General features: G+C 34.3%; 1 protein-coding gene across 1 annotated transcript in view; it reads left to right on the forward strand.

Moving 5' to 3' along the window:
• Positions 1-25,628, forward strand: part of GPC5 (glypican 5) — a 1,124,843-nt gene that overhangs the window by 230,519 nt on the left and 868,696 nt on the right. Inside the window, exons 4-5 of the mRNA XM_039837667.1 lie at positions 707-840; positions 20,781-20,906. Of these exons, the coding sequence (XP_039693601.1) occupies positions 707-840; positions 20,781-20,906 (260 nt within the window). The remainder of the gene's footprint in view (positions 1-706; positions 841-20,780; positions 20,907-25,628) is intronic.

Here is a 25,628-nt window from a genome sequence, read left to right on the forward strand (position 1 = left end):
CTCATTCAACTTATATAGTGCTGTCAGATTCATTTGCTAAATATCAGGTCTGGTACTTTGTGATTCTGTTTAATAGCCATTAGAGGTTTTTGTCTAATAAATAAAACTTCTTAGCTGGGATAAATGATTTTTTTTTTTTTAAAAAAGAGATTATAGTAACACCATTGAAATCAAACAATATTGAGGAATAAGATATAGAACTATTACAAAATACCTTCATATAAACCTATTCATTGTTATTTCTAAGAAAAGGCCTCAAGAAGAAAACGAATTTTAGAACTAATTTAGAAATGGACCATATTCAATAGCATTTTTTTCATCTAAAAAATTACTACAAGTATATGATTAGTCATACATATGAATATAAAGTGTAAATAATATCCAGTTTTGTTAAGTAGTCTTATTTATACAAGCAGGCTATTTTATTAATATAGTTCTCTGATTTTGCATATGTTTTTATTTATATATTTTACACTTGAATACATACAAACTACATAAATGCATATAGCATCAATTTATTATGGTTGTCATTTTGCAGAGATAATTTGATTCTCCCTATTTGAAAAATTGACAAACATATGTCTTAAGAATTAATATTCAGCGGTAAGTAAGAACATGCCATTGGTTTGTTTTCTAGTAAATGAAACATTCTCAGAAAGACCAGAGTATGGTTTCTAACTGTTTTTTAATATTTTCTATTTGTAAGGTAAATAAGATTTGTGGCCATCCAATCAGAACATCCACACAAAGCCCCCATTGTTCTTTTGATGGGAGCAAAGAGAAGCATGGAATGAAGATCTCTCCAAGAAACGGTGAAGAGACACTTGCCAGCAGAAGAAAGTAAGACATTTGTTTTACAACCAGAAAGAAAAAATAAAGTAAGCTATTAATTTTACAACAGAACAGAATATATTCAATTAAGTAGAACAAAATACACCTTTGAAAAATCAACATTAATTACCTTTAAAATTCAGTGGTTCTTCCTTTTTCCATTAAGAAGATAGGTTGAACTTTTGAGACCAATGCAACTGTTGGTGATAAGGGACATTTTCTATAATACAATATGGCAGGTCCTAGGCAAATATAATCATTGTGCACTTAAAAGGTTGAACAGCAGATCAGAACTTTTTCATCTTGCTTAACTGCAACTTTATGCCCATTAATTAGTAATTCTCCATTTTTTCCTCCTTATGGTAAACAATATTGTAATGTATACTAAAAAATTTGTTAATAGGGTAGATCTCATAAGTGTTCTTACCACAATAAAAGAAATTAAAATGTAGCTAGTATGACTGAGGATTGAATTTTTAATTTTATTTTTAAAATTAATTTTGACTAAATTCCATGTAGCTAGTGGCTACTCTATAGGACAATGTAAGGCCAAAAGAGTATACATGTAAATGATGCGATGAGTATTATTGAAGGTTAAGCATCTGTTAAAAAAAATAATTGATATAAAGAAGTTTTCATACCTTTTACATGAAATGCTGAACATGGCTATCTGTTGATTCAAAATGATAAGCATCGAGTGGCTTACTTTTATAGCTCACATTTCTAACAATGTGCCCATCATTATTTCACAGGTTAAATCAAAGCCTTCATTTGTGTTCCCTTGCTTGGTAATTGGCAATTAAACTGAAAAAGTCTTAAATTTGGAGGAAACTATTATTTTAGTTATTTTTGTGTTCAGTTGACTAGAGTATGCCCTGGCAAATACTAGATTCTCAGTGCGTGTTTTTGAAGTGAACTAAAATTCATAATCCTACATTTAATTATTCAAACAATTATTTCTAATAATAACTTATAGAGAATTCAGTATTTTATATAGCTTTACTCTCTGTAATGAAAAATGAGTTTCATTGCTTTTGGAACAGTACTCCACTCCTAATTGCCTCATTCTCTTCTCAGATAGATTATAAGTGTGGGATAAAGATCTGGGCTATTGCTGGTTATTTGCTATGGCATGAAGAAATTAGCCTTTTGCATGTGAAGTAGCTATTCTTTTTCTCTATAAACATCTGTCGTGATCAGCATACATTTCTTACCTTTGAGAAATCAGTATACTTTGGGTAGAGTGGTTCTTACAATAAAACCCAGGTAGGGAAGATCTTAAGTTCTTAAGGGAAATATCTGTTTCACCACACAAACAAACCAGTTATTGGAAAACCAAAACACAATCCAACACTTAACATGATTTATTTACTAGCAAAAAACTAAGCCAATGCAGGTGAAATAATAAAATATGGTTCAAGAACAATGTGGGGCTCATGTGAATAGAAAGTTTTATAAGTATCTATTCTGGTCATTGAATAGACCTCCTGTAACAAGTCTTGCAAACTCATTATTTCTACGTCCCTGACCTGCCAGTGAGTGAATCAGGGTAGATCCTTCACAGGCTAGTCTTATGCCATGCAAAGTGAACACCAAGAGATACTGCAAAGGAACCCATGTAAGCATTTCAGTTTTACAAATTTTTTATTGCTACTCCTGAATGGAGTGTAATTGCTGTGATAGTATATTTCTGCTTGATGCCTATATATTGAGCAGACCTATCCATAAACAACCCGAATTTTATGTATGCTTCATTAACTGATAATTCCCCATGAATTTCAATTGCAGTAAGTGGGGGAAATGTAGAAGGAATAAGTGCTCAGCGAGTCTGGGCTTTTGTCCATGCATCTTGTAATTTTTCTACTGGCTTGAGCCTAATTTCTAATAGATCACTTTCACTTGATGATATAGTGCTTCTATGCAAGCCTTATCTTATAGCATGATAGATCATATAGCACAGTGGTCCCCAACCTTTTTGGCACCAGGGACTGGTGCTCTTGTGAGAATCTAATACCTGATGATCTGAGATGGAGCTGAGGCAGTGATGCTAGTGCTAGGGAGCGGCTACAAATATAGATGAAGCTTCCCCTGTTTGCCTGCCACTCACCTCCTGCTGTGCAGCCTGGTTCCTAACAGGCTACTGACTATTACCAGTCCTTTGGCCAGGGATTGGAGACCCCTGCATAGCACGTAGTTCATCATGGGCATCTCAGGTTGCAGAGTCACTTGCTAGCTCATGGTCAAGTATGAAGTTTCTATCAGCACCCATTTGCAAACCAACCTATCAATCAACCCACCAACCCACCAAACAAACAAAACAATTTTGAGCAAAAAAAGGAATGACTTTACTCTAAAACTCTTGATCGCTATTCTATGAGTCTTCAAAAGGGGCTTTTCCATCTCTGTAGAGTGTCTTTATTGACCACCGGTACTTCAGGCACCATTGACTGGATGAGCTGGGTCATCTGGACTAAACATTAGAGCTGCTTACAAAACATCAAGCTACAGGAACTTTTTCATACAAAAGCTTTTTTGGACTACTTTATAAATTGGTTAGGGCAGCACACCCAAGTGTGTAACATATTTTATTTAATATGCAAATGGACCCTAAAAGCACTGTGCCTCTTCCTGAGTGCTAAGTCATCGTAAGTGCAGAAATTTGCCTTTAATATTAGAAGAAAATCCCAATAAGAGCTAGACTTCTAGACATTTAGAAACCCTGCTGAATTGTCAAGCACTAGAAATGTCAATATTTTTTCCCACCAGAGGCATACACATGTCTACCAAGGCATCTAGGATGATGTGATCAATATGTTATCAGCGTGGTGTCCTGAAGGATGCTCCCATGATCAAGGCTCCTGTCTATCATGGAGTAGGAGAATTGCCCTGGGGTTTAATAGTGAAGGAGTTTGTGCCAGCTGAAAGTGAAATATTTCTAATTGTCTTTACTGATTGATAAAGAGATAACGTATTTGCTCAAGTTTTAGCTAGATGGTAGGTGGCGGGACATATTTCGATTTGCTCTAGCAGACACAATATACAAAGGAGAATGTAATTGTAATCACCTTCAAACTCAGTTTTTGATAAGCTAAACCATTCTCCAAGTCTACCTCAGTGTACATAGACCAGGCAAACAAGTGAACGGTGAAGTGTTAGGATCACCACCATGACATTTTTTCATGTCTTTGATGATGGCCTTAATCATAGCAATTCCCCAGGGATATGATATTCTTTTATTTTACTATTGTTGTTTTTGTTTTGAAGAATTTTGTAAAATCTTGTAAGCCCCTTTATTTACGCTTGTTTTTCAACATTCACTTAGATATTTGTGGAATTTATTTTTCAAATATATTTTATAATCTTGAATTGTGATTGGAGTTACATTGAATAAATAGATTGATTCAAACAAAGATATGTTTATAATATTGTATGTGGGCATTTTTCTGAGCGCCATTGCAATGGTAGGTCAGTTGATAAGATTAGAATTTCTACATGGATGATCATATGGTATACTCCTCGTACAGCCATTCTGGCAAGGAGCTTGCACCTGGTAAAACTCATGTACTCTATGCACTTGTCTACCTTCTTAAGAAGTATCCTAGAAAAACTCTTCCTTGTATCAATATGAGGCATTCTTAAACATTTATGGTAGCTGAGAGTTAGAGGCAAGCTATATATCCATAACAAGAAAAATGGAAAAGTGAAATGTAAGACTTTGGAACATTATGAAGCAGTCAGAAGAAAAAAAAAATTTTATCTAGTATCAAAAGAAATCATTGTAATTATAGAGAGAAACTATAAAAATGAATGAAATAATAGTGTAATACCATTTTTTATAAATTAAAAACCAATACATAAAAATAAGTATATGTTTTTCAAGAAAAGGATATGGCAAAGTACTTACATTAAATACATTAAAATGGTTATTTATAAAAGGACAGGAAAGGGGATGATGAAGAAAAAAATGAGATGATAAACTAAATAAATATTCTTTTTCAAGGCTAAGTTATGATAGTATGCCAGGAATTGAGAATTCTGCTTAACTTAATTTTCTGTACCAGAGAAAATGTGTGTATTTGAGGTGTGTATGCACACACATGTGCACACGCACATATACTATTATTTTAAAGTTTAGATGAAAAGTGTTTTTTTAAATCACATTTTTCTAATGAAAAAATATAGTTAAGACTCCCTCAGTCAAAATTTTCATCAGAGCTAGTGATACTCAATTTTTCAATGTTCTTTTATTTTGCCACTTTATATACTAATCATAGATGATTTTTCATTACAATGTAAGTAGATATAGTGATTAGATAGAGATAAAATTCAATTTTCCAAGAAGAGTCGTTGGCTTGTTAGGATTTACTACTATAATGCGTTAATTTTTAAAAGCGAAAGTTTATTGTAAAAGAAGACAAAGGCAAAAAGATGATTTTTAATTGAGCTATCCAAATCATTAACAAAACCACTAATTTGTGAAATTCTTTAAAAAGTGAAGTTAAAAAATAACATTTCCTGAGTTAGTTTTTTATTAATTTAGCATTATATCTATGACAGCTTTTCTTATATTTTCATTATTTACTTTGAACAATTCTCATGAGAATACCTGTAGTAGAAACTACTTTCTATAAACTTAAACCAATATAAATTATTTTTTTTAATTGTGTAACAAAAGAATTTGTTTTTATAGCTTAATATAATAGCTACTTTTTTCTTCTTTTGTACAGTCAATAGTTATTATATGATGATTAATCAATGTTTATTTTTTTAATTGGAACGTTTAGCTCATTTTTTACAGTGGTATATAGTATTGTGAAGTACTTGAGTTTAAGGCTACAGTCTTGTTCTTTGTTTTCTCATTACCCTTTTTAAATTTTTTTTTTAATTCTTCATTACCTTTTTTGGAGTTAAGCAGGTATTTATTTTTTGTCCTCATAGCTTTTTGGATTAGCGTTTCTTTTTTTTTTTTTTAAATGATTATCATAGAATGGTATGCATTTTTAATTTTTACTATCTATTATCAGTTAAACTTTTACCTCTTCGTTGAACAATATAAGAATCTTAAAACTGCTCCACTCCATTACTCTCTTCCTATCTTTTGTGCTATTTTTGAAAACGAATACCTTATTTCTACCAACATTTTAACAACCCCTAAGACATTGTTATTGTTTTTAAATAGTGCATATTTACCTATAATTACTTCTATTTTATTCTTTCTGGTGCTCTTTTTTTTTTCCGTTTCATATATCCATTTTGAATCATTTTGTTTTAGCCTTAGTATATCTTTTATTGCTTAATACTAGTGATGAATTCTCTCAGCTTTTGTTTGTCTGAACATATCTTCATATTCGAAGAACATTTTCAATAGGACTAGAATTCTAGGTTGTTGCCAGCTACCATTGTTTAAAATCAGAAAGGTCTAAGCCTACATTCTACTGTGTAAGTAGTGTGGGGGGTTTAATGGAAACATTTAACATGACTGGAAACTAAGGTAGTGGATGCCACTGGAACGCTACTCACATGCCTTTACCTGGCCATTTTCTTTGCCTCCTGGATGCTCTGTCCTTGCTGCTGGTAACACACAGCAGCCCTATTCTCCTGGGAATTGCCCTCAACAAACAGAAGCCATTTGTATTTGTTAACCTACTGCTACCTAACAGAGCATTCTAAAACTTAGTGTGGCTTAAAGCAACAATAAGCATTTATTATGCAATCTTCTAGGGGCCAGGAATTTGGTTTGGCTCAGGATCCCTAGCGATTGCTTTCAAGATGTCGGATGGGCTATAGTCCTCCGAAGTCTTCAGTGGAACTGGAGTTATCATATCCCAAGATGACTCTCTCATATGGCTGTTGGCAAGAGGCCTTGGTTTCTTGTCACATTGACCTCTCATAGGACTGCTTCAGTTTGCTCACAACATTTTGTCTGGTTTCTCTCAAGGCACTCAAGCCAAGAGAGCAAGGCAGAATCTATAGTGTCTGTTGTAATCTAGCCACAGAAGTCCCACAGTGTCATTTCTGTGGTATCCTATAGATTGCACAGGTCAGTTGTGCTCACTGTGGAGAGGGGCTGCACAAAGGCACGAGAGGAAGTGTTGTCAGGACTCATCCTAGAGACTCATCCGCACTATCTCATCTACCTGGGGGTGAGGGGTGAATTCATACCAGCCTCACCCCCTTGGCAGCAGCACATAGGCAGTGCCTGGTTAACACAGGGGTTTTAGGCTTGCCCTTTACTCATGGTGGTGAGACCAAATATGTGATTTCATGCTTCAGCACTCCCTGTGGAGCCTGGCTGAAGCCAAGACCACATCCCTACTCAAAGTTTTTCTGCCCACTCTATCTCGTTTCTTTCACTACTTTTCTCTTAAGAGCAGTTTCTGAATGAATCAGCTGCATCCAAATTCCTGTCTTAGGCACTGCTTCTAGGAAACCTGACCTGGAGATGTTTAAAAAAGTACTTAAAATAAATGCAGGATAAGAGTAAAGTAAGGAAGAAGTATAGTATCTTGTCCTAAAGTAGATATTTCTCTATAATTCCCAAATTCCTAAAAAAGATTATAAAAAACTCATTTTTTTTTTTGTATATTCTCCTCTTTCCTTCTCTATATTTATTTCATAGAGAACCCTTCTGTGTAATACATTGCCTTTTCCTTGCACTATTTCTTACATTTAAAGAAGGAAGTTTTCCTTAATAAATTCTATCCTCGGATCTAACAGTTGTGCTAAGCTTGCTCATGGAGTATATATGTCTTTTAGCTTTGAGGGAGGAGAGCCAAACCATAGTGTTGAATTCTTTTGATTATATTTTGGAGTGTGATTGTACTTATTTTTCTATACTATTTTTTTCTATTTATGTAGCATATTAATAAGTTGCTAATTGAAGACTTTGAGTTGTTGATACATACCAGTTACAAAGAGCTCCAAAAGTTGAGAAAGGCAAAGAAGAGCTACTGCTCCTTTACAAATCTAGCAAAGCATCACTATTTAGTCTTCTGGGGCAGGAACCAAATCAGCCCAGTTGTAAAGGACATTGCACTCATATAGCTGTCCAAACCAGAGCAGGCAGAGTGATTTCCCTGTGGCAGTTTCTGCTCTCTGCTTGATTTCTTGAAGTTAGCTGGTAAGAATAAGCTATTAGCAAGCTTAAATCGGTGATAATTAGCTGTACATTATTATTTCAAAGTGGTGTGGCTGTGCCAATTAAGTGGGTAATTAGGAAAACCCCGGGACAATAAATTAAGACAGAGAGTCTCACCACCAGTGCCCCATCTGTTCTCCAGCCAGCATTCCAATTAGCCAAGCCTCTCATGTAAGAATGCACCAATTAAGGGGATTGGCTGTATGCATAGGTGTGTATTGGGGTAATAGAGACTCTCTTAGGTGCTTAATAAAAATAAAATATTTTTAATATTAGAAAATATTTTGATGCGAATGTGGGGAAAGGAGCATTTCTAGAAATATTGGATTTTTAGTGTTTGAAATAAAATACAATTTAAGTTATTTTATGAATTATTGTTTTCCTCAGTTTTCTCTCTAGAACTTAATTGGAATATTGTATCATTAGGCAATTCCATTTTATCACATGGAACATTAATACTTTTATTTATTGAGAGTGGGGAACTAAAGAGGACAATTGAAATTGTGTAGTTTAAGGAGAGGAATGAGTCAGGACATGATTATGATTCCAGATGTGACTGTCTATGAAAGCAAATTAATTATCTTGTACATCCCAAAAGAACGCAGGGAAGTAGTTAAAAATTAGTGAAACATAGAAACAAATTTAAACATATACTGAACAAAGAACACAATATTATTTAGCATTATTGCCAAGATAGGTGAAATAAGTCTAAATTGAATAGCATCAGTTTAGCTTAAAATGCATGAATTTATAGCTGCATAGTTAAACCTTATTTAGCACTCCCGATGTGTGCGCTTGTTTATACAGATAAATCAGTATTGACATTCTGGGCTTAATGATGAATTGTGTATACACATACTCAGTGAATGAATATATCTATAGATCAGGAAAAAATTAACACTTTGAGAAAAATTTAATATCATTTATAGCACTGGAGAGAGCAATTTCTAATTTATTTCCAAAAGGAAGTTAATGCTTCTTTGAGGTGCCATTATTATTTATTACCTGTAAGTTAAATTTACTAAAATAAAAGTCGCGTTCCCTTCAATGAGAACATTTCTGTTTAATTTGAAACAGTACTTAGTGAGTGGTGGTAGTGAAAGCACCAAGGGCAGAGCAGGCCAAGGCCAGGCTTTGGTTAGGGGGCGAGAGGCCAGGCCAGAGCAGGACTGAGGTAATGTGAGCTACAAGGCAGGCCAACCTCAAGACCTACATGAATAATGAAGAGCAGGAGCCCAGGGGGTCAAAAACCAGGCGCACAGGAAGAAGGAATGCCAGAAGGCAGAACAAACATATGGCAAAAGTTTAGGCTAGTGGTGCTTAACCTTTGTGGGTCAGGTATCCCACTGAGAATTTGATAAAAACTTCTCAGAAAAAGAAAGTTCATAAACAAATACACACAAATTTTTGTGCATTGAAAAGCATTTTGCACCACCTAAAACCAAAGTTAAAGTCTTTACAACTGAGTTTGCTCTTACTTTCCAGATACTCATGGAAAAATTAATGACCATTTCACCAAATATCTGAAACGAAATCCAAACGTTGGAAAATTAAAGTAACATTAAATACTACTTGTGTTGAAAAGAGAGATGCCTTCAAGTATTTGATGGAAACTAGAAATTGAAATTGTGATTGGTCTTAAATGTAGCTATATACACATGTGGTATCCAACAGATACCCACTTTTTGTCTCGATGGTAACAATTTCTGAAAATTCTAGAAAGAAAACTTAGGTGGCTATCACTGGCTGTAATTAGAATTCTCATAGCTAGCTTGCTTAGATGAGTATAGGCTTATTTCAGGGAGCATGACATTCTAATCTCTTCAAGTTACATCAATGGCCTATGATCTTCGGTCCTCAAGTTAATTTGCAACATTGGTAATACTGAGGCTATCAACTTTAAATTAATGTGAGAGAAATAAATGTCCCCAGATTTCTTTCTACGGAAAGAATGAGTCTGTCTGTCTGTCTGTCTGTCTGTCTATCTATCTATCTATCTATCTATCTATCTATCTATCTATCTATCTATCTATCTATCTATCTTACTCAGCCATAGGAAGAAGGACCTTTATATTGGATAGTTTTCAAACTGATTCTTCAAAAACTTTGTTTCCCAGTAGCAGCTTTGCTAGATGAGCTATGGAATTTTCAGTGGTGTTTATAATCATGACTGTAGGGTTTTCTCATTTATATGCTCCAGATATCTCTCCACTAAGAGAACTGTGAATGAAATTCTCCCTGTCAAATATATGTGAGAGTATGTTTTCCTTCTTTCCTTTTTCTCCTCACAAAAATTGAATCTTCTGTTCTTTTTTCTTTGAAAAGAACCTCAAATTCAGCCCCGATTTTTTTTTCACTCAATTTCTTGAAGAGGTGAGGAAGGTTTTAAGTGGTGTCATATTGAAACTGCTGATTTTTATAGGAATGTATAAAAGTTATTTCAGAATTTTTAGCAGAATCTATGAGGTCTAAATCAGATAATGAGTAAGTCTCATTTCTTTTACTAAGATAGCAAAATTAATTGTATTTAGAACATCTTGTATGCTCAATCTACAGCAAGAGTATGAAACACTTTCTTTCACTTGGTTTGCTTAGCAAAGAACATTTTTGTCAGTTTAAATCTATCAATGGCACTGGAAGTGTCTAAATGATATATAGAGATAATAGGGGAAAATGAGGAGCAGGTAGCATCAAGAGGCATTTGTATTTTTATTCAGTTGCATGTTGAATAGAAATGACAAAGGTACCTAATCCTCCTCAGTTGTCCTTAAAGAAGAAGAAATATGTTTCCAGAGTGGATTATATCATTTGACAGAAGCACTGCTTTTTTCTCCTATCTTTACTCCAAGACACAAATTTAGATTAACCATTTCCGGGGCACACCATGCTCTCTAGAATCACATGTGGAATCTTTTGCTTGGAAGTGCAACTGATGGAAAATTGAAGGCAATTTCAGGATGATGAGTTTTGTTTAGGCTCATATTTATAGAGTCACCGAACTTAAGATCGAGCTAGTATCTCAAAAATATGATTCATTCTGTGTGATGACTTTTGAATGTTAACAGGTAAAGGTGCTGGTTTTGGTGTGTTCGTTTTACCCTTCTTCAGCAAAGATCCTGTCAGGAGACCAGTACAACTTTGAGGTCCTGCAAACTGAGTAAACCCAAAGGATTTATAATCTTTGTTGTATTTGGTTTGTCTACATTTCCAGTGTAAGTAAATGTTTATATGAACAAATATACGAACAATCATAATGGAAGAATGCATTACTTTATTTCCTGTCACATAGAAAATATTTGATGTTATCCAGTAAAAGGTATTATAAATTATTCAACCCTGGTCAGTAGTATTCTATACCACCCACCAGAAATTAGGAATACAGTAATACCTGGCTCACATATAAGATTTTAAAATATTTTTTTTCCCCAAAATGAAACTTACTAGAGTAATAGAAATAAAATTGAGGACTAAAATACCTCATTTTCTCTGAACCCTATTATAGATTTCCTGACCCTAACTCTATCTTTATACCATAGTCCAGGAACATAAGGATTAGCAGTCAGGGATATACAGTGACTGAAAATACAAGCAAGAAAAATGTTGTTAATCAATCAGATAAGTTCATGGATGGAAGTGACCAGGAATAGCTGATTGAAATCACAAAATGAAAATGGAAAAAAAAACAAATAAGGAAGAGCCTTTTTATTGGCAGATTAATATAGGGAAAGTATTTTATTAATCACCTGCTAATGCTAAGAAAGGGAAATATTGTCCAGAATTTGTTCTATTGTCCCCTAAGTCATGAAATTTATAGTTAAAATGTTTGCAACAACAGAAAATATCTTACTGCAAAAAGAGAGTAATATTCAAGATTTTACCTAAAATGCTGAATTTCAAAATATAGGTACTCAAAATGATTCTTTGGGTGAATGACCTATGTTAGAATCATTAGATTTGCAAATATTGGCTAACCTTGTGGTTGTTCTTGACCCCATCATGTCCTCAAATTTTTCTCTATTGAAAAACCAACAGCCTGCTTCCTGAAGTTTATAGAACTGAACAAAAAATTGCATATTTTTATTAAAATAAAAAGTTATGAGATAGGAGATACTATATCACATCTTTTTTTGGAATGGATGCTCAATTTCCTTAATACTATCTGATTTCTTTAAATATTAGAACCTAGTCCAGTGTTTATTTTTATAAATGAGCTAATGTCTTTGTTTAAAGTTCTTTTTAATGGAGAACAGAGTCAGTGCATTTTAAGGTACATTTTTACAACATGGGTAAATGAGATGAGAGCTGGTTTTGAAAACCAAGTTTTGACATCAGGTTTAAATCACTCTTTTTTAGAGGAGGATGCTTTCAGAAAGGGTGCTTTTTATTGGGACATTAAATGGTAATGTGTTGGGTTTGGAGTATTACCGAAAAGTGGGGAATAGAGGTGTCTATACTAATTGTATAGATGACTGTGAATGTCCAGCTCAGAGCTAGGGTAAAATCACTACCAGAGAGTGTCAGACATGCAGTACCTGTCAGAAAAGAAGCCTCTGCAAAAGGTATCTAAGAATATTAGCATATTATCAGTGTTCCTTTCCATTTTTCCTTCCCATTACTTACTCTGGTGCTCCCTAACCTACCACCCATCTTAACTCCTTCAGCTTTGTAGAGAAAGCACAGTAAATCTTCTAATGAGGGGAAATCATGCCACGTGAACAAGAAGACTTCCTATCAGGAGGAAAAAACCTGGAATCATTTAGTCAGAAAAAAAAATCCTTCCCTTTGAGAATGGTGCTGATCTTTAGGTCACAGCTTCCCTAATGAGCAGTGGGGTTCAGAGAGCAGACTCTCTGAGTTACTCCTTTAGAAAAAATAGCATTTTTCTTTTTAATCAAATATGAGTAAAATGTGCTTGAAACACATTTATGTTTGTGATAAATGTGCCTGGTGCCACATATTGCATTACTTCTTAGTGTCATATTCACTCTCTCTTCCCATCTCTCCATGCATTACAAAGTCTGTATAAAAAACAGCCAGGAAACTAAATTTCAATTCTCCCTATAGCCAATCTTACTGTATAAATTTAAGTATTTTCAAACATTTATGAGAACTATTACTGCTATAGAAAAGAAATCTAAATATTTTTTTGTTCTAAAGATTTATAAAAATATTTTGTCAAATAAAGTGACTTAGTTGAGAGTAAAGTAAAATGATTAAATATAGATTCAGATTAGCAAGAGAAAAATAGATCTTATCTAGAAACATGTAATTATACATTTCCTCTGCTGAGCAAGGAGTGACATTTTAAAAGTCTACTGTTTGACAACTGTAGTCAGACATCTCTACAGGGGTGAGCCTGCTCATTAGTGCCACATTAACCTTAACTTTGCCTCAAGCCATTAACTAGCAAACTGCACATTTGACCTTTGTTCTATAGATATTTTCAAACAGTGTGTGAGGCACTGCTTTTAATTTGGGTTCTGTGTTATGTGTGGACTGACTTTAGGGTAAAAAAAAAAAAATCAATACGTGTCATTAAATAAAGAAATGTGTGGTCTGAGACAATCCACAGAGAAATGTTCCTTTTGAAAATAAGATTCTTCTCCAACACTTGTCCAGATAGTTAACTTTGGTCAAAATTAGAAATAGTCTCTTTTTTTATTGTGTTCAATGGAAAAAAGGAAGGGAAGTGCAATATATGACAGTTTATAAACGTTTTTAAATTAAAACGAGTTCCCATTAGATGAAGACATAAGATTGAGTGGTGTGCCTTTTGAACATAGCCGTTTCCAGCAACGTCTAATGAAATGAAATGCAAAGTCAAATGTAGATCAGAGCCATATGCTTAAGTGAAAACAGCTCTTAGAAGATAAGGAGTTTGAAGCACATGGTTGTCACTCCACAAACCATACGCATGAGAAACATCAGACTTATAAGTTAAAGTGTAAATTGCCTTAGTGGAATGTTTTGATGGATTATGCTAGTGTTGCTATATCCAGGTTATGGACTACTATACAGTGATATAAAGATAAGTAAGATTGAAATTATTAACCTGAGAGGGCTCCATGATGTACTGTCAAGTGAGAAAAGCCAATTTCACGTGTGTGTAACTTGGTCTGAGTTTTGCAAAACCAGACCATCTCTATATCTTCTGTTTTTAGTTACTTATTAGTGTACACATAGAGGAAGCTGAAGAAAGCACACCAGGCTGTTAACACTGGTTATCTTGGGAGGGAGGGGTGTAAAAACTACAGAGGGACAGATATTAACTTGTTCTTTGGGTGCCTTTTAGTTATTTTGCTACTCAGAAAAAGATATGTTATTTTTATCATTGAAAATGATTTAAGTCAACTACAATGGTAAAGCCAATTTGAAGTGCTGCTTGGTTTTACAATAGTAAGTGGGCATTCCTATGACAACATAACAAATGACAATTTCAAGGTGAGTTGCATTTTTTTTTTTTTTTTTGGCCACGTGACATATCAGGAGACCTTTCTGGTACTGCTGGCCTCAAGGGCATGGGAAGCAATGAAGCAATAACTATGCTGGTCCATGTTTCTCTCTTTCCTTCAGTAAGCTCAGGGCAGACAAGGCTATAAGCTATGAATGAGCAATTGTGCTACAGCTTTTTTCCTCTTTGCTGTGCTAGCACAGTGTACAAAGCTGTTCATTAGCCAGTGATCAGAATTTACCCCACTCCCTGCTTCTTTCACCAGACCATTCAGACTGGTAGACATATACAGATAAATCCTGTCTAAACATTTTGCTTTCTAAGTGCAGATTTTGGCAGGAAGAAGTGATGTATCTGCTTTCTAGTTTATCGATCTAATAATAAGTGTATTCTGGTAAAACTGTGATAATAACTGTAAAAATTTAAAAACAGATGGAAATATTCATCTATATAAAGATTCATTCAACTTTGATTAATCAAACATCCAATATCAGCCATTGTTAAGTGATGGAATTTTAATTAATTAATTAAACAAAGAGGTCTGCGTTGACTAAAGGCCCGACTAAATAACTTTGTCACTTGTCTTTTCACTTATCTGGCTTTCATTTTCCTTAATTATAAAATAGGAGAGTTGGACTAAATCATTGGCTCCCATTCCTGGCTGCGCATTAGGATCTTGTAGGAAGCTTTCAGAAAAACTTGGATGCCTGGGTCCTACTCCAGACCAATAAATCTGAAAGTCTGAGGGAGAAATTTAGGCGCATGGTTTACATGTTTTCTTAGTAATGATAAAGTGCAGTTAGGACAGTGAGCTATTAGAACAGATGACCTCTAAGGCTTTTTTAACTCTTATGATACAGTGTTATTTGTGATGTATTAATTATGATAGCTATCTTACACAGCACTGTGACTAAATATTAAAGTGTCAGTACATATTAATTTCAGCGTCACATATATAATCTGTCTTGAGCCTGTTTAGTAGAATCTGACACAGCTTGTGGTCCTGCCCTTTAGATTTCTTCCATTTTCTAATGCAAGGCACCGGGAAGGTCTCTGTGATATTTCTCCTAATTTAAAGTTCTCCAAGTCGACTGTTTTCTTTAAGGATTTTAAATTATCATTATCATTTTTAAAAATGTTTTTCTTGTGGAAACTTCTAATTTTGGAAGCTGTTACAAATTAAATTTGAATCTAGGACCAATTCAACAAGAATTTGTTGAGTGCTTTTTGGGTATCAAACTATGATCCAAGTCCTGGGGATGTAAAGAAGACATGACTCTTGCCTTTAGAGAACACACCCTCTAATCAGTGAGGCAGACATATAAACAGAGGAACGATAATACCAAATAGCCAGTCTGTAAAATAGACGCCTAGTGCTATGCGAGAAATAGGATGAACCAACAAGAGCTGCACAAGCGGGTCAGGAAAACGGTTAGAGAGAAGACGAGGTTTAAACTGGATCTTCAAGGATGGATAGAAGGTTGAGAAAAGTGAAGTGGGAGGAAAAGGCAATTCTAGGTAGAGGAAACTGCATGTGCTAAACTTGGAATCTTATCCAGTAAATATTGAGCTATCTTACGCAATATAAGTGTGTGGGTTTTGGCTTGGACGTGTGAGGGGAATGGAGGAGGGCTGGCTAGGGGCAAAGAGTGGAGAGATTACGTGCCGTGCTAACACATTTGACCTGAATTGTTAGAATTTTAAGGCAGGAAAGTGATATGGCTGATTTCTAAGCTAATTCTTGTTAAAGCATGGGACATGTAGTGAACGGAAGATGGGTGTGTAAAACTAGAGGCCGGGATGTCATTTGTTAGATGTTGCAAGCCCAAATGAGAAATTATGAATCTGTATGTGGCCCTGATATATTGGCTTTGAATAAATATTCTGCCAAATAATGTTTTCCTGTTTTTTAAAAAATATTTTCAAACTGTTACTCTTATAATTGTATTTATTTCTGTATTCTAGAAATGTTTTAAAATCAAGATGAAAAACTGGCATATGTAACACAGCCCCTCAAGGATAATTAGCTGGAACTCCTAACATCTCCCTGCATTTGTTATACTCCTAATTTTAACTGGAAATATTCTCATAACTGTAGAAAAATAGTTGTATAGATGTAGTCACCCTCCCAGCAACCTAAATTTTGAATCATCCAAAGAACGTTAATATTTTATTCATTGAGACAGTTCATATAGACCTGAAAAGGGAGGCTGGTGTATAGTAGACCAAGTATTGAGCTGAGAACCGAAGTGTGAATTCTGGTAATAGGATCAACATTAATTGGCTCTGTGGTGGTAGATAAATCGTTTGACCTCACTCTGGCTACTAGTGTTTTAATTCCTTCATTTCCCACCAATTATTTTTTTCTGTATCCAATGTAGATCCCCTCGGCCTTCATGTAACCACCTTTTGCATACTACTCTCAATTCCTGTGGCCTAAAAACTGCCAAACCACACAATATAGAGTTCCAATGTAGGATCTCCCCTCACATTTCTGTTCTCACAAACCAAGCCTTATCTCAACATTCACATAGAATTTCTTCCATTATGTTAGTCTCAGAGAATTTTGCTCCAAAGATAACCTCTCTCCCTGCTTTTAGTAACTGTTCTCTCTCCTTTTCAGAATTTGGGACCCATCAATTATTAATTTGTTTTTGCTAACTTTGTATCAATTAAGAGACTAAATTATGATATGGTAACAAATAACTCCAATCTGTCACACTGGTTTAGGAGAACAAGTTTTTGTTAGCAACTATGCCCATTTAAGACCAGCTGGGGGCACTGTTCAAGTTCTCCTGGCTTTAATAAACCCCAGCATGACAGAGCAGCCAACATGAGAAATATTGCCTCTCTTCACAGGAGAGGGAAACAGAAGTTGGCAAAGCCACATTGGTCCTTAAAGCTGAAGCCTGGAAAGAACATACATTACTTCTGCATATAATTACTAGAACCCAGAGCAAGTCACATAACCAGAGTTAACCTCAAATAGGCTTTGTGTCCACAAGATAGAGAATTAGGATATTTGGGAACAAGCTAATGATACCATACTCTTCTTATCTCCTTCCCTTTCACACACAGACATTTTCAGATCTTTCCTTATTCAAACAAGCATGCACACAAACGAAATTGTTAATTTTCCTCTTTGGGACTCTCCTCTTCCAGTTTTTCACACTCTCTTTAGCTCGTCATACTGAAAATATGATGTCTATTAGCCTACTTCGAATGCTTTAATTATTGTATTAGTTTCCTTGGGCTGCTGTAACAAAATACCGCAGACTTGGTGGCCTAAACAACAGACGTTAATTTTCTCACAGTTATGAAGACTAGCAGTCTAGGATCAAGGTGTTGACAGGTTTGGTTTCTCCCGGGGCTTCTCTCCTTGGCTTGCAGATGGCCACCTTCTCACTGTGTCCTCACATGGCCTTTTCTGTGTGCATGTGTACCCCTGGCATGCCTTCTCATTAAGATGTCAGTCATATCAGAGTAGGACCCACCCATACGACCTCATTTAAGCTTACTTACCTCTGTAAAGGCCCTGTCTTCAAATACAGTCGCATTGAGGATTAAGGCTTTAGCATATGAATTTTATGAGAACACAAGTCAGTTTATAACAATTATGGTCACCACGTATAAAAAAAAACATTTTCAGTATTTTCATTATCCTCTCTTAATAGCATTTTGTACTGTGGAGACTCTAACTTCAGATTCCCTCATTCTTTAGTTTTCATTGCTCTCTGACGTTAAAGTTTTTCTTCTTTTGCTCTTTCTACTTCTGAGTCCCTTTGGCTGATTGCATATTATTTGCCTGAGAGATTTCATTTATATTCACGACTTCGGTCACCACCTCTATAGTTGCTAAATCTTACATCACATGTCTAGTGCCCTGAATTCCAAGGTCACATATCTAAAAGCAAACCTCCGTGGTGTTATGGTTTTTGAACCAGTAGTTTCAGCATCATTTGAGTGCTTCCTTGAAATGTAGACTCTTGGGCCCTCCCCCAGAACTGCTAAATCTGAATCCGCATTTTGGTAGGATCCCCAGATGATGTTCCTCATATTAAGCTTGTAAGTAATCTTCCATTTGATTTCTCTTTCTGAATATTCCAAAGAAATCTCAAACTGAACATATTGAGAATGGAGTTAATTATTAATTAGCTTTCACTCATTAACTCAATAACTATTTATCGAGCTTGCCATATACCTCCACCACTGCTTTAAGATCGACAGTGGTGAACAAAATAAACCAAAAAAAAAAAAAAAAATCCCTCTCTGCCTGAGTCTTTTATTCTAGAGCTGGGAGGCAGATAAAAAACAATAAAACTTAATAACTAATTACATAGTATATACTAAAATAGAAAGTGGTATGTACAAAGATGACAGTATTGAATAGGGTAAGGATAGTATGGATTAAGAAGGTGGTATTTCCCTTTATTTTTTATCCCAGCGAATGACTACAACCTCCTCAGGAAGTGTGTTTAAGAAGTTTCCTTAAAAGTTTTACCTTACCTGTCAATTCTAGATTCCTAGCATCTTTCAAATCTATCAGTTTTCATGATGCTCACTGACACGCATTTTTTTTTTTTTACATCCTTGTATTTTCTTCCTCTGAAAACACAATATTCTTCCCTCTTTATCCTTGCTTATTTTGGTTTTGTTGTTGTTTGCTTGTTTCTTTCTTTGTGTAGAATACTAAAGTAATACCTTGTTTTGTAAATATTTTCTGATTACTTCTTCGTCCTCAAATGTGGCACTATTAATACTGTATTATTATTGTAGATTTTCACCAGAATGTGCATTCTTAGAAGGCAGGAACTGTCTAGTTTAGCTCTGAATTCCTAGTGCCAAATCAGGGCTTGGTACTTAGTAATGTTCCCTATTCTATGGCAAATAATTGATAGTGGATGATTTATAGAATAAGTGGGAATCTTCTAGGATACAATCCTTTTACAGAGAATGTGTGCAAAGGCACAAAGGTGTGTTAGAGCCCCTTTTGTGGGACCCTAAAGTATGATTTGGGGTGCTGCTGAAATTGAAATGAGAGGGTACCTTAGATCTCTTTCCTAGAAATTTGGATTTCATGTTGTAGAGAATGGAGAGCCATTGATAATTTTAACCAAGTGAGTGATGTAATCTGTGGAATATCAAATTTGAATTTTAAAAGATGACTTTTGTGGAGGATGGGAGGTGACTGTTAGAGAAAAAGATTGGAGATATGTAATCCTAGTGTAATAATTCCAAAGAGAAATGATAGAGCTTGGACTAAGCAATTGGAGTAGCACTGGGAAAGGAGACTGCAAAAGAAAAATGGAAAGCTTTCTCCATTATGATCTATTGGTTGCGAAGGAATAAATGAAACAAGGGTTCCATTAACCAAAATTGGAATAGAAGGTTTGGGTTTCATAACAAAATATGTATTTAGTTTTACACTATCAATTTGGAGGTCTCAACGTTCCAGCCGTTTGTGCCAGGCGTCTTCATTTCTAGGAGACACTTTGATTCCACATAGTGGTCTTGTATAGTGAATAGGGTCAGGACACTATTCACTACATCTTTCTATTCATTGAACTCCACCTCTGTAGGGAAGAACCAGTAAGCTCCATCACTTTTGTTTTAGTAGCTGCAACATGAGAATCGTATTTATTCTTGCACCCCAGTCAGTAGAGATATAGCGTCATCAAGGGAAATATTTTCTAGTAGAGAAAACTGACTTAAAGTATAAATAAGTAGTTACTGTGCTAGCGAGGAAACAAAACTTTTTGAAAAAATCGAGCGTGAGATTTGAGTCAAATTTATGCTTTCTGTGACCATTTTGTTATAATTTGTCTGGTTAAGCTTTGTTAAAAATTTGATTAAATACTCACCAAACACTTGCCGTGGGAAATCCTCCTGATCTCTGTGATTTCAGATGCTGCATATTTGAAAATTACAGTTATCCTTCCTACAGATTAATGGTTATTTACAATTCCAGCAGGTCTCAAAAATAAAATTGTTCTTTGAACACCAGTAAGAGAGAGAAGTCTAAAATTAATACAGTTGAACATTGGTGCTGTGAAAATAATATTTATTTTTTCAATTGGTCATTTCAGCTATAATATATAACCAACACTCCTATTTGATCTCATTTCTAAAGAAATTATATTTTTAAATTTCAGTGGAGGATACAATTTCATAATTGCTACATTTCAACCAATCATGCCAAGAATTCTGAAGTTTGCTTTCCTTCCAGTATTTCCTATTCCTACCCTTCTATTCTAGTCCAGAAATGATCTCCTCTGTACCAAGCTAGTGGCATTTTTGATGGATTTTTGGTTGTAATTGTTTTCTTTGTTTTGTTTTTGTTTTTTTTTTTTCTCCATTCAGAGAATTTATCAACAGCCTTCGACTTCATAGGACATTTTATGGAGCCCTGGCTGATCAGCTTTGTGTTAATGACTTAGCTGCTGCTGATGGACTGCCGTGCTGGAATGGAGAAGATATAGTAAAAAGGTATTTTATGTCTAGTGGTCTGTGAAAATATGATGGCTGCTTTCATTCATGCTTTCTTTTCCCAGATCTTGAATGAATTACTCCAGTTGAAATTTTGCCACACAGGTGAGATTATAGATTAATTCTGTCTCTTTAGTTTATTAAAAATAAATGTGATCCTTTTGACATGTTAGAAATACAATCGCATTCAGTGGTGTTTTGAAACTTCTCTTTTTTTTCTACCTATCTATGCTCTACCTTAAAATTCTACTTCTTCTATCAAGTGTTACTTGCCTTCTATTTGATCAGTCTTGTTTATCAAATATCTATTTTTTTTTTAAGTTTTACTTTTTGAGTATTAGAAAGCGAGGAAATTCAGTGAAATGTGAACACCTGTGCAGACATTCATTAATATATGGATTTATGAATCTGCACTAGTAATATCCCTGTTCTACAAGGGTCTCTTTAGGTATGTGTGTGTCTGTGTGTATCTGTGTAAGAGTGGGAGTCACTTTTATGTATATATCTTTGAAGCATTGTTTATTTGCATATTGTCAGTTGTTCCTCAGACTCAGGAGTGAAATTAACTTGTATCTTTTTTTTCTCACTGTCTAGATCTTCTTTGACAGTTTCTTTTTCTTTGGTTCCTACAACAGATTATACTTTCAAGTAATCCCCTGAATTTCGGAAAGTCTTAATTTCTCCCTCCATAATATATAACAGTGGTCAGTATAATTGGGTGGAAAATTAGTCCTTTGATTTTGTGTTGTGTTTGGATTAGAATGTTTTAGTGTATTTTACTTTGAGCAATGTGCATAGAAAGATAGAGTGTTAAACTTTCTGATTTACAAACATACCTACTCCATGTGTAGATAGGTGATTTAGTTACCACAAGAGTGATGAGTTCATTTAAAATGTTCATTTAGTAAATAAAATTACTATGATAAACATATACTGGAATCATTTTAATATAAAATTACTTTTATATAATAAAAATTGTTTACGTATTTCTGGGCATTCATGTTCTTTATAGTTAAAGGTTACATTCCTGTTTTATTAAATGATTAATTTGTAGTTTATATCTGAATATCTCATAGAAATTCTTAGATTTCATAGAAAAATTATTGAAGACAGAAACTATAATTAAATTTAAATAAAATATTTGACTGATATGGCTATAGCTTTTCTTTTCCTTATGCTCTTTGGGTGTTGGAATATATTTTCTAAATATATCTTTCTTGCCTTTACTGAGAGCATTCAGTCATGGCATATATAGTACTTTGCATGTAGTATTATAGAATTTGTGTCACTTAGATCTACTAAATAAATTCTATTTTTAGTTATATTTTGTCTTTTCACATTGTTCAAACTAGAATGAAAATTTGTGTATTAACAATTTTTCTACAGGTGCTAAGAGACTCTCATGGCGATTAATGAAAGATTTATGTAGTATGAATAGATTTGATATACTATATTACATTATATTATATCATTTGATTCTAGAGCTGTAAGAACCTTAGTTTCAATTTGTCCCATTCCTCTCTATTTGGTCTGGGGTTCATATAAAAGGAAATACTGACTGAGAAATCAATGATTTGAGAAAACTTTTTAGAGGGATAATATTTTCAACACAAAGAAGATATTTTCTTCTATATAATATTTTTAAGACTTCAAATAAAGAAAGCTCATCTTTAGCAAGAATTATCTATAGTAAGTGTCCACATTTCTGATAAAGAGAGTGATTCTCATTATTCTAATTTGTTTCCAGCTCAGGTCTTCCCCTTCCTGTAGCACCCTGGCCTCTTGTCTGGCGGCCACTTCCATATGTGCTACACGACTCCACTCTTCTGTGGGCACCTTTCACTTTGCCTTAATCTTTTCTCAAACAACCCTTCTACCTCATCACATTAACTGACATTTTCCCTTCCTGGAGGATATTTCTCTTGCATCCCTTTCCCATGGGTCCTCAGCCTACTCCCACACCCGTTGACTCGCTCCACACAGTGGCTCCCCCCACCATGTCTGGGCTACTTCCAAATGGATACTTTTTCAGTCCAGATTATTTTCTAACAGTAAAATAAGGCTTCGCAAAGATTATCTCATTTAGTTCCTCCACAACTTTACTCCTTAATGCTCCAAAGTAAGCATTGGGTGCTTACTTTGGGTGGCTTTTTTTCTATTTGATTTGGAGAAAACGCTCATGTATACTTTGACTTCTTAAAATATAATTTAAATTGTAATTTTTTCCATGGCTTAGTCAATTCTCAGTGTATATTAGAACATAATAGAGCATATTTTTTTTCAATGCAAAGTCAATGCTAAAATCTAAATATCTATCATATCTGATTTTTTCAGTGTTAATATATTCATCATGTAATATTATATGACAGTCAAAAATTATGCATATTTATACCTGCTAATGTGGGATACTTTCAAATAATTCTTGAGTAAATATAGTTAAAATGGAATATTACATATTTTACCAGCCATTTTGAAAAAATTAAAAAAAATTGATATTGCTTTTGCATAGAATATTTCTGTACTGTTACATAAAAACTGCTAATATACTTAAAAAGTACTGGGAGGCTTTTATTTTTTTATTTTCATTGTATTTATGTTTAATGAAAACATGTTGTAGCGACATTAGTATTTTGGAGCATCGTTGTTTTATTTTTATAATTCATTTTGACATGAATATTATTTCAATTTCCAACCAACTCTGATTTTCATAGTAATTTTGTGATATAGTTTTGTCAAAGCATTAATGGACATGGTTCAATACTGAACTATTGAATTTACTAGGAAGGCTTCAGTATACAGTCAAGTGCTGATAAATGTTAAAATTAAATTTTTAACTACTTTTCCTTGAGAAAAAACCAAAATATAACAATGATTGATGTGTGAAAGCACTAAGACCTCCCCCATACAAGGTATTCATTTCAGAGACCTGCAGTTAGTTGAGATAAATAATGCCACCAAATTTTGAAGAAATGAATGTCAGGTGAATGTATACTCCATTTGTGGATGATAGAGGTTTTTCTTTTTTTTGTGGTGGATTATAATATTCATCAAGTTCATTCCAGAGGAATTATGCCAAGCACATCAATAGGATAAATTGAGTCTATTATTCATTATAAGAGCAAACTGATTAGTTTGGCTGTATTTCTTCTCCTGAAGGCACTTTTTAGGAGATGATTGATAAGATTATTTATGTGCACAGACATACTGCTTTAAATAATAGGAAAACCATGCAGATTGTTTCAATATTATGACAATCCTATAACATTGGGTGAAATCATCTTTGTGCTCATCAAAAGAGGTGCAATTCTTTTGTGATTATAGATGAAAATATTTCAAATATCTGTAGTCTATAAGGAGTGTTTAATTCATGAAGAAAAGCTATTTTAATTAAGATGATTTTAAAGACTGCATGCACAGCATTGAAGTCAAAAGTTCAAACAATTTCTTGATTTAAGATGAAAATGTTTTACTGAAATCCGTGTGGTCTTCATCTCCTAAAGTCCTTCTCTACCCATCCTGTCTCCATCATAAAACAAAATTGTCTTCTAAAAGGCATGTCAGTCCTTACTCTGTTCTTAGTTCTTTGTGATTGCAAATTGATCGTTGGATGGTTTGTACTCATCTTTCTGAGTATTGAAGTTCAGGAGACAGCTACTTAATTACAAGGGATTTCTTTTTCTCTTTTGATTGATACACAGATAATCCAATAACTCTTCTTCAATCCCCAGGAATTTATGACTTCCACAACTCTTAAACTAGTGAGTAGCTGTTAAATATCCTAGTAAAATTAATAATCTGCATGAATTCTACTTCGTCTTGACTTAGTTAATGTTTCATAATGCTTCTTTAGTAGTACAGTGTTTCTTCTTAAACTCCTATGATAAGATGCCCCCTTCTCAACATATTATAACTGAATTTTTAAGACTCAGATAAAAGTAAAAAACCTTAGAAATTACTGAGATTTTATATTTATCTATTATCAGTTTTCTTTTCACCCAGACAACGACATTTTTCTTGACCATAGTTTTTTTAACCTCAATTATTTTTTCTTTGACCCGTTATCTGTCTGGAAAGCCACTTCATCTTCGATCTTTCTTTTCCTTCCTGATCTTGGTGTATTCAATTAGATTGTATTTATCTTTTTTTAAAACACCTGGCCAAGTTTCCAGATGTTATAGACTACATTTTCAAAAACAATCAGGACTCAGAACTGTTTTGAATTTCATTAATGTAACGACTAGTCGCTTGTACAAAGGCAGCATGTTCTTCATGACTTAAACATCAGTCTTTTCCTATTTCTTTTTTTCCCTTGCAATTCTTACTTATTCAACCAGGGTTCATATATTGTTGAACTATACTTTTTCAATAATCATCACTGTTTTCATACCTATGGCCTGTCTTCTCTGGTTTAGAACTGAAGGGTGCTTAGAAAGCGTGATTAGGAAGCATCCCCACTCTTACCCCGCAGCAGCAATCTACTGTGGACCTTGAAATGCCCATTATTAATGGAATAATGTTCAACTAAATCATTTTTTCCCCAACCGTATAAGTAGTTTTGCCAAACTCCCATATTTATTTTGTGTCCCAGTAGAATAAATCCTCTCATTTGTGTTTTATCATAATGTCTAAATCCATTATGACACCTATAATCCTTTGTACATTTATATGCCACACATCTTCTTTGTTCTTATCTACTGCAGTTTCTTTTATAACAGAGCTCCT

Source organism: Pteropus medius, unplaced genomic scaffold (genome assembly GCF_902729225.1).
Source record: "Pteropus medius unplaced genomic scaffold, Ma_sr-lr_union100, whole genome shotgun sequence".
Classification (NCBI taxonomy): Eukaryota; Metazoa; Chordata; class Mammalia; order Chiroptera; family Pteropodidae; genus Pteropus; species Pteropus medius.